The sequence below is a fragment of the Panthera tigris genome, chromosome F2 (genome assembly GCF_018350195.1).
Source record: "Panthera tigris isolate Pti1 chromosome F2, P.tigris_Pti1_mat1.1, whole genome shotgun sequence".
Taxonomy (NCBI): domain Eukaryota; kingdom Metazoa; phylum Chordata; class Mammalia; order Carnivora; family Felidae; genus Panthera; species Panthera tigris.
The window spans coordinates 82,157,981-82,167,273 of NC_056676.1; the positions used below are offsets into that span (position 1 = coordinate 82,157,981).

A 9,293-nucleotide genomic window follows, 5' to 3' on the forward strand; every position below is an offset into this window, starting at 1 on the left:
GCACGGCCTGCCAGCCACGTGCCTGCACTACCTCTGCCCAGGGAGCAGGGCCATGGGGACCCGGCAGCCACTCACCAGCAATGCTCATGAAGCGGTGAGAGAAGATGGACAGGTGGATGGGGTCAAGCTGGGCGCCCACCAGGCTCGGGACTTCAGCCCCCACAGAGATGCGGATGTCCCCGGTATCAGTCACCTCTGCCTGGCAGCCTGGCTCCACCAGGATGGTGCTGAAGGCAGGGGCACAAGAGGCTGGGGGCGCCGAGCCAGACCCCCCCCCCCCGTCCCAAATAGGGACCCCACATCCCCAGGCTGGGGGACACCCAACCATAATGGGACCCAGAGTCCTTTCTGTTCCTGTAGCCTCGGGCCAGAGAGTCCCTGACAGGGCCCCTGAGCTCACCAGGCCCCGGCAACTGTACCCACCATGGCCCCACCCTGGCCAGGCTTCAGCCCACCTGTTGCTGTCGATGATGAGGCAGGGCCCCTGAAGCTTGTGCCCATAGGCCAGCTCTCCCAGCAGGTACACAGGGGTCTCCTGGTAGCCCCCCTCAAAGTAGCACTGGGTCACCTGAGGAGGGTGTGGGATGAGTGAGGTTCCTAGGTGCAGCCCCTCCCTGCCCCTCCCCCTCCACACCCGTCCCCTTGTCCCTGCAGGTGCGGGTGGGCAGGCCAAGGCAGAGCCACCCACCTTGTCTATGCGGGGAGGCCCGGTCTGAGCTCTGGGAACATCCTCGAGGCGAAGGCCGCTGCGACCAGTGCCCCTCACACGCACGTCGTCCACCACCACCGGCCGCTCAGGGATGACGAAGCCAAACTCTCTCATGTACCTGCACGTCCGCCGGCCCCGAGAAAACGATCAGGGCCAGGCCGGTAGGCCACCCGCCAGGGCTCCCGGGAGGCAGAGCTCGCATACCTCTCCACAAAGGCGGCCCCAAAGTCGCCAGCACGGGGCGAGCGGGCAGTGGCCGGGTGCTGGTGGGCAGACACCATGAGGGCGCAGTCTGTGCCCTGGTAGCGCAGATGCAGGAAGCCCTCGGTGCTGACCTGGGACCTGCAGCAGCGGGGCGGGCGGGCCACTCGCACACGGTGCCCCGGGGACTCCCGTCCCGCGTCCGCCAGCCCTCCCGGACCGCGCCACCTGGCACATCGGGCAGGAAAGCCAACCAGGGGGTGGCTGGGATGCTGCCAGCCCTCTGCCTGGCCCAGCTCCCCCCTCCACTGCCCCCGGTGAGCCCCACCTGGGAAAGCCCTGGGCCCGCAGGGCGTCCACACACTGCTCCTCCAGGCGGCTCAGCCTCTGGTCCAGCTGCACAAAGGTCTCAGGCGCGTAGGGCAAGGAACACGGCTCCTGTGCCTCGTGCACCACGTCCGCCAGGGCCAGCCCCAGCGCTGACAGCAGCCCGCTGTGCCTACGTAGACGGGGGCCTCGGCTATGTGGGGGTGCCTCCCAAAGCCAGCCCCCCACCCCCGACAGGCGCACCACTCCCAGACGTACCTGTGAATGTGCACAGTGTCCATGCCCAGGGCCCGGGCGATGGCGCACGCGTGCTGCCCGCCGGCTCCCCCAAAGCAAGCCAGCACGTGGGCCGAGGGGTCGTGGCCTCTTGCCTGGGAAGCCAGAGGGGGTCGGTGGCGCGCCCTGCCCTGTCTGGCCCCCCACCCCTCACCCTGATGGGGTTGCCTGAGTGGGAGGTGAGGGGGTGGGGGGCAGGGCAGGCGAAGGCGAGGGCGAAGGCGGGCATACCTGCGTGAGTGCGCGGATGGGCCGGCACATGGCCTCGTTGGCCACACGCACGAACCCCATGGCTACCTCCTCCAGGCTCAGCGGGGAGGCCGGGCAAGGCCCGTTGGTCAGGAAGCTGTTGACCTCAGCGGCCACAGCCTCCAGGGCCTTTCGGGAGGCCTCAGAGGACAGTGGCTGGTCCTCTCCCGGCCCGAAAATGCAGGGGAAGGAGGCAGGCAGTAGGCGACCCAGAACCAGATTAGCATCCGTCACTGTCACGGGGCCCCCTGGGAGGTGTGCAGGGTGTGGGGGTTGGGGGCTGGAGATGGGGTCCAGGACTGGGCAGCAGGGTCAGGGCTGAAGGGCGGTGGGGTGGGGGTGGGGGGGCGGAGGTAGGCCTGGGCAGCGTGGGAAGGGGCCTGGCGGGGCAGGTACCAGCTCTTACCTTTGCGGTAGCAGGCGGGGCCAGGATGGGCTCCTGCAGACTCAGGGCCCACCACAAAGAGGCCGGACCTTTGGGGCAGGGAGGACGGGACTTAGAGGTGGGTTGGGAGGCAGGGCTGGGGCGGGGGACAGGGGAGTGCCCAACCCAGGTGCAGGGGCTGACCTGAAGAAGAGGCGGGAGCCCCCACCAGCTGCCACTGTGTTGATGTCCAGCTGAGGGGCCTGGAGGGTGACACCAGCCGTGCTGGCCTCAAAGACATGCTCAAACTCCCCAGCGTAGCGGCTCACGTCGGTGGATGTGCCTGGAGGAGAGAGAGGTGGGAGGAGTCACCGCACAGACCCGTCGCCCAGCATTGCTCAGCCCCGGGGCCGCGGTAGAGACTCCTCCTGACCCCACCCTTCCGGCCTCCGTACCTCCCATGTCAAAGCCGATGACGGGCTGGCCGCCTTCCACCCGGTAGGTGGTGGCTGAGTAGCCAACCACACCCCCAGCAGGGCCAGAGAGCACAGCCCGGGAGCCGCTGAAGGACTCCATGGGCGCCAGGCCACCATCGGAGCGCATGAACAGCACCTGCACGTCCTGTGGGAGAGCGGCAGCCAGTAAGGGGCCGGGCAGGCAGGGGTGGGGCGGGCGGAGCAGGCCGGCAGGGGGCCTCACCTTGAGCTGGCCCTGGAAGCCACGGCGGAAACCCTGCACGTAACGCTGGATGGTGGGGGTAAGGTAGGCGTCGGCACAGGCCGTGTGCCCCCGAGGCACGATGCGCACCATGGGCATGGTGTCCGAGGACAGTGACACGTGGGTGAAGCCCAGCTCCCGGGCCAGTGCGCCCACCTGCTGCTCATGCTGGGCCCACCTGTAATGACGACCCCACGGCGCTCCGCCTCTTGCCCACGGCCTCCAGCCCACCGCCCAGAGCCCCGGCCAAGCCACGCTCACGTGTAGGAGTGCATGAGCACCACGGCCAGGCTGCGGACGCCTCGGGACAGGAGTCCCTCCAGCTTCCCACGCAGAGCCCCAAGGTCCACAGGCTGCTGCACCTCCAGCAGGTCCCCCGTGCGGCCTGCCAGGAGGCCCGTTACCATCCGTCAAAGGCCCACCCTGCTGCCCCCGTGGCCCCAGCCCTGAGGCACCCGCACCTTTGACAGGTGTCCCTGCACCTGGCTCCCCGCGATACAGCACCACACGCTCGTCCACCTCCAGCACCTCTTCGTACAGCACCTCAGGCATGGGCACAGCCTGGGGACAGGCAGAGGCTCAGAGGACACCCAGGCCCGAGGGTCCTTGCTGGGGTCCTGCGCTGGTGGGGCAGTGCGGGCGAGGGGATGTGTCCCGGCAGTCCAGTCCATAGGCCCAGGAGACACAGACGGGGCCAGCCCCAGCAAGGCCTCCCAAGGAGTGGCTCTCTGCCCCCAGGCACCTGAGTGCAGCCAACTGCCACCCCCCGCAAGGGCAGCTCCCTGGAGGAGCCCAGCAGTAGGGGTGAGGGTAGGGGGGTGGGAGAGTGGGGGTGGCTCCTACCCCTCACCCCGAACAGTATAGTGACAGACAGGAACAAGACATTGTGACCACTCTGAGGGCTTGGGGGACAGAGTGCCTGCTAGGAGTGTCTGGAACCTTCTCTCCGCCTATAAGCTGCTAGCCTGGGGCCAACACTGACCCTTCCAAGGGCTGCCCTCCCGAGGGGCCACGGCATCCCTGGGAAACCATGAGCTGCACGACGCAGCCACCAGCTGGAGTGGGTGCGCTCACCAGGTCAAAGAGGTCCTCTCGGGCCTGGGTGCCCACGTGCAGCAGGTCTCGGAAGCCACGTGTCACCAGCAGCGCCACCCGCTCCCCCCGCCGCTCCAGCAACGCGTTGGTGGCCACCGTGGTGCCCATGCGGATGCTGGCAATGCGGCTGGTGTCCAGCGGCTGGTCCCGCGGCAACAGCACGCCTCCTTCCTGGGAACCACAGGGTCAGTGTCAGGCCCCGGTCCCAGGTCCCTCCCCAGCCCGCCCCTCTGCCCTGCCCTGGCCACCTGCTCCAGGATGCGGCGGATGCCCTCAGTAGGGGCGTCTGCATAGTTGGCGGGGTCCTCTGAGAGCAGCTTCAAGACCCTCACTTGCCCCCCGGGGCACTGGGCAAAGACATCTGTGAAGGTGCCTCCACGGTCGATGGCGAAATGGAAACGCCCCTCGGGGCTGCCCATGGTGACAGGGCTGGAGTCCAGCACTGACTCTTCAGCCGGCAGTCCTGGGAGAACTGGACGGACACAGCAGATCAGGCGACAGGCCCGGGGGGTCACCCGCGGCTTGGTAGCCTTGGGCAGAGCCGGGCTGAGGAGAGCAAGGGGTGGGGGGGCGGTCGGAGGAGGCGCCCTGGGCCGAGCCCGGGGCTGCAGGCCGAGCTCAGAGCGCCGCCTGAGGCGCGGCCGCAGCCGGGCAGGTGGGGACGCCACACCTAACGCTCCTCGTTACCCGGTTCTCAGGGCCCCGGCTTGCGGCGCAAATCCCCGGACCCGCCAGAGGCGGAGGCGCCCCGGAGAGCCCACGGGCTGGTGGGTCTGGGCTCCTTTAGCACGAGGAGGCACGGGGGCTGGGGGCAGGTGACTTCCCCAGTCGCTCGACCTTGGGGCCCAGGCCGAGTGGGACAGGGGGCACGGGGCGGGGCCTGCGCCAGGGAGGCGGCAGGGCCCGCGATCGGGGCGGGGAGCGGGGCGGGGGGGGGGGCGGGGAGAAGCGGGGCGCTGGAGGGTCCGGGTGCGGGGCCCACCTGGCACGTCGGCTCCGAGGCGCTCGCGGTCCGCTCGGGCCGCGCTCCCTCCCGGCCCTGCCCGCCGCACCCCCCCTCCCCCCGCCCGGAAGCGGGGCCCGCCCCCCGCCCGACCGGTCCCACCGCGCACGGCCCTCCGGGTTGCGTCAGGCTCGGCTCGCCGGGAGCCGCCTCCCTCCTCCGCCGGGAGCCACGCCGGGGGACCGCGGGGCGCGGGGCCGAGCTGGGCCAGGGGCGGCTCCGTGCTGGCGCGTCCCCGGCCGCCGGCCACCTCGGTTCAGCCGGCCACTTGAGGTGCCCCGGGGAAGGCGGAGCAGGCCACCCTCCAAAGAAGTAAGAGCCCAGACGAGCTCGGACTGCACCCTGGCGCGGGGCAGTCACGCCGTGAGGGACGGGGCTGGGGAGGGGGGTCGTGGAGGGGCCTCGGGCAAGGGCCCCTCCGCAGCCGTTAACCCCGCTGCTGCCCGCCCAGGGCCAGCCTTGCCACAGCCCAGGCTGGGCGCCCCGGGACCCTCACAACATCAGGGCTGATGTCCCCAGAAGCCGTGGCCGGTGCCCTGACGATGAGACAAAGCGTGCCCCACCCTGGCCTGTCTCCCCCACGGGCAGAAAGTGTCCAGGCTTGGAGTGGACACCAACCGTGCAGGGCCTGGAGCAGGCCGTTTAGAGCTCCCAGGGGGCAATAGTGGGGATGGGGCGAGGGAGGAGACCCAAGCAGAGGGAACAGCGGGTGAAGGGGGCTTCACCCGAGGTGCCAGGCCAGATGGCCAGACAGGCAGGGGCACCCACCCACGCGCCCCAGACTTCCCCCTCCCCTGGGAGCCTTGCTGGCGCTGGAGGCCTGCTTGGTCCCTGGAGGAACGAGCGAGGTGGGGCCACACCCCGGGCAGCAGCGGGGGCTCCCTTCTGACCAGCGCCTCTGCAGTCTCTGTGCACGTGGTGGGGGGTGAGGGGTTTGGAAAGAACTGCACCAAGAGAGACACAAGAGACTCAGCGACTCAGGGCAGTGGCAGTGTCTGTGGCCTCCGACCCCACCTCACGCCTTCTGACGGTGGCCGGTGGCCTCTCCCACCAGCGCAGGCTCCCGTGGGTCTCTCCCCACCTCCAGCCCTGCTTGGACCTAGGACTTGAGCTGCCCTGCGCGCGCGCCGCGGGGGATGGGCTGTGACCGTGCCCAGATGACTGTGCCCGCGGCGGCAGGTGCCAGCCAAGGTACTGACCCCAGACCCCCACCCCCTTGACCTCCCTGTCACCTTCCCCATCCCTCACGTCCAGCTGGATGCCTAGACCGTCACTGTGGCCACCGTACAGGAGCTTCTACCCTCACCGGCTCTGAGCTAACCACGAGATGGCGGTCGACGGCCCCACTCCAGGCAGGACCCCCGCCTGCAGCCCCCACCGTGTCTCCATTCACGCCTCCACAGCAGGTGCATCCAGCCCACTCTCCCCCATCACCGGGTGACTGTCCCACCTGCCCGTCTCCGCCAACTCCCCCACGTGGCGTCTTCGTCCTGATGCTCAGCTGAGAGTCCATCCGGAGAGGCTTCCAACAACCCAGCCACACCACCACCCCTGGGGTGCCGTACTCAGCCAGGCTGCCTGCGGTCTCAGCCAGGCCTCCTCACCGCATCAGCCCGGCCGCCCCCACGCCCGTCTCCAGCCCGCGGCTGGTGACCCTCAGCGCCCAACCGCGTCTTCTAGAGGCCCCGCCCCCACGCCCCTCCAGCAGCACCCCAAGCGCTCTGCTCCTCAGGGTGCACGTCCGTGGAAAGGCCCCCTGCCACCTCCACAAGCCTCCAGGCTCACAAATCACATCAGGCAAGACCAGAGAAGCCCCCTGAGCCGCCCCAGTGCCCAGGCCTCTGGCCTCCCTGTGCGTCCACCCGCTCCCCACTTCTGTCTCTGGGAAGCCCCTCCTGCATGGGGTCCTGACCCGCCTCGCCGACTCCCTCCTGCCAGCCTCCTTTACCGCGTCTTCTTGACGCGTGTGTCCTGAGAAGTTCCCCTCTGCTCTGCCCTGAACTGTGTCCTGCCTAACTTCCTGTACTGAAGCCTACCAGACCTTAGGGAGGTGACAAAGTCATGAGGATGGGCCCCAATGATGGCATTAGTGCCCTTGTAACAAGAGACGGAAGGGGTTGTCTCCAGAATGTGAGGACACAGCCGGACAGTGGCCAACTCTCCGCCAGCAAGAGAGCCTCGCCGAGAACCGTGCCGGCGCCCTGGTCTCCGACTTCCAGCCTCCAGAACTGTGGGGAGTGGATTGTTGAAGTGGTCCAGCCTGTGGTGTTTTGACGGAGCAGCCCACACTCCCTGAACCCTCCCCAGAGACCGTTCTCTGCCTGTTAACATCTCCGGGCCCTCAGAAGCAGGGACGGGACACTGTGCCAGGACTGACGTGGCCCACACGCTCCCTGGCCACTTGTATCTCCCGGTGGATCTGCACAGCCAGAGGCTTCCGGGAAGCGTGGTGCCTGTCCCCATGAGAGCTGGGGTCCCCTCAGCCTGCCCGTGCCAGGGGGAGCGCCCCAGTTGCACTGCTCAAACCCTAGGAACTGCCTTCAAGTGCCACTTTCCCACCAGCACGCCCAACCCGCCCAAGTATATCCAGAGCCCCCGGCACTGTTCACTCCCCCTTCTAGCCAAGCCTGTGATTTCTCACCAGGAGAACGACCCCGACCTAGAAGACCCTCCTGGTCCTCATCTGCTCTCCACTCCACCAACGCTGGCCTCAGCACTGTGCCTCAACACACTCGACCCGCTGCCACCTCAGGGCCTTTGCACAGACCATTCCCTCAGCTCTACCCCAGCCTTGTGGCTCCTTCACTTTGGTGCAGTCCTGCTTCAATGTCACTTTCTCGGAGACGTTACTTTCTCCCCGCTGCCTTCCTAAAGAGGCCCCGGCCCCCGTATCACTCCTCAGCACCTTCCGCACCTGACGAGCCATCGCCCCACGGGAGCGGGGACCGCCCGCCCCCCGTGCCCCCGCCGCTTTCCCCTGTCTTGGCACAAGCTTGAATGAGTGAAGCCTCGCGGGCATCTGAGAAGAGCCCCCGCGGGCCCTGGCGCTCCTCACCTCTTTCGGCATCCTTGAACTTGATGGTTCTGCGCCGGGGCAGCCGGGGGCTGGTGGCCACCTCGGCCAGGAGCCCGGAGCCACAGAAGCCCAGGCCTCTGCCCCGGGTCTGGAGCACCAGCTTCAGCTCCTGGTTCTCCTGGATGAGCTGCACAAGCCGTCGCAACTCTTCATTCTCCTGGGCCAGCCGCTGGATCTCCCGCCGCAGACCCTCGTAGCTGCTGAGGGGGGACATGCCCGGCAGCAGGGGGGGCAGCTGCCAGCAGCTGTCGCCTGGCCAGGAGTAGCGGACCCCGTCATTGTGAGGTCAGTGGCCGCCCCTGCCCCCGGGCCTCAGCCGCATTCCGGGTGTCAGAGCCAAGGCCCCTTGAGCAGGGCACACCTGACCTCTGACCTCTGGTCCCTGAGGGCCAAATGACTAGAGGAGCCCAGACCTGCCGAGAGCCTGGAGTCCTTCTGGGATGCCCCTCTTGGAGGACGGAAGCTTCTTTATGCCAGCCTGGCACGGAGGTGCTGCAGGGAGTGGGAGTAAAAGACCCAGGCCTCCCCATCCCCCATCTGGCTGCCCACTGGCCCCCAGCTGCAGCATCCCCCCCTGCCCGTGCCAGCTCACGGGGCTGGGCGACGGCTCGGTCCCCGAGGTGGTCACACAGCCAGCAGGACATCTCAAGGGGCCAGGACAGTGGCTGTTTGAGCTGCCCCGCGGGAGGGGCGCCTCTGGCCTAGAAATAGCAGGAGCTGCACAGCGAGGGGGTGGGGTGGTGGGTCAGGGTCCAGGGGACGCGGCTGAGTCGGCAAGTGCATCAGGACGGGGTTGGAGGCACAGAGATGGGGCAGGGATGGCAGGGGGCAGCTGTGGCACGTGGAGGGCAGGCCGGGCGGAAAGTATGCTATACCCCGCAGGCCCCACGGCACGCTCCCCCACCTGCAGGCCCCAAGGCACGCCCCCGCCGCAGGGGAACCACCCCAAAGAGCATATGAAGGACTTCTTACATTTTATTTTATTTTATTATTATTATTTTTTTTTTAGGACTTCTTACATTTAGAGCATATGAAGGACTTCCTTCTTTCATGCGATGTGCCCTCTACCGGCACAGCTCTCTGCCTCCGCTGTCATCGTCTGTCCTTTCCTTGTATTATGATTGGCGTTTACTTCGCCATCATCTCCTGCCTGCTGACCCCCTCAGCACAGTTGCCACTTGTAGACCCAAAGTCCTCCTGGGATTTGCATGCCCTTCCCTGGCTGCTTCAGTGTGGCCTGGCCAGCTCCGGGGGTCTTCACAGAGTAGACTGCAGG

At 67.7% G+C, this 9,293-nt stretch overlaps 1 protein-coding gene across 2 annotated transcripts in view; it reads right to left on the bottom strand.

Moving 5' to 3' along the window:
- Positions 1-8,309, bottom strand: part of OPLAH (5-oxoprolinase, ATP-hydrolysing) — a 13,265-nt gene extending 4,956 nt beyond the window's left edge. The window contains exons 1-16 of one of the 2 annotated variants that reach the window (XM_042972676.1): positions 7,997-8,309; positions 4,187-4,410; positions 3,918-4,109; positions 3,305-3,404; positions 3,105-3,228; positions 2,826-3,021; positions 2,582-2,747; positions 2,331-2,469; positions 2,169-2,236; positions 1,745-2,010; positions 1,496-1,608; positions 1,239-1,409; positions 914-1,051; positions 689-827; positions 456-568; positions 76-227 (exon numbers count right to left, since the gene is read on the bottom strand). In XM_042972676.1, the coding sequence (XP_042828610.1) occupies positions 76-227; positions 456-568; positions 689-827; positions 914-1,051; positions 1,239-1,409; positions 1,496-1,608; positions 1,745-2,010; positions 2,169-2,236; positions 2,331-2,469; positions 2,582-2,747; positions 2,826-3,021; positions 3,105-3,228; positions 3,305-3,404; positions 3,918-4,109; positions 4,187-4,410; positions 7,997-8,231 (2,536 nt within the window). In that variant the 5' untranslated portion in view covers positions 8,232-8,309. Of the gene's footprint in view, positions 1-75; positions 228-455; positions 569-688; positions 828-913; positions 1,052-1,238; positions 1,410-1,495; positions 1,609-1,744; positions 2,011-2,168; positions 2,237-2,330; positions 2,470-2,581; positions 2,748-2,825; positions 3,022-3,104; positions 3,229-3,304; positions 3,405-3,917; positions 4,110-4,186; positions 4,411-4,920; positions 4,983-7,996 lie in introns of those variants that run through there. The other variant, XM_042972677.1, reaches the window with a different exon arrangement.
- Positions 8,310-9,293: the final 984 nt, after the last annotated feature.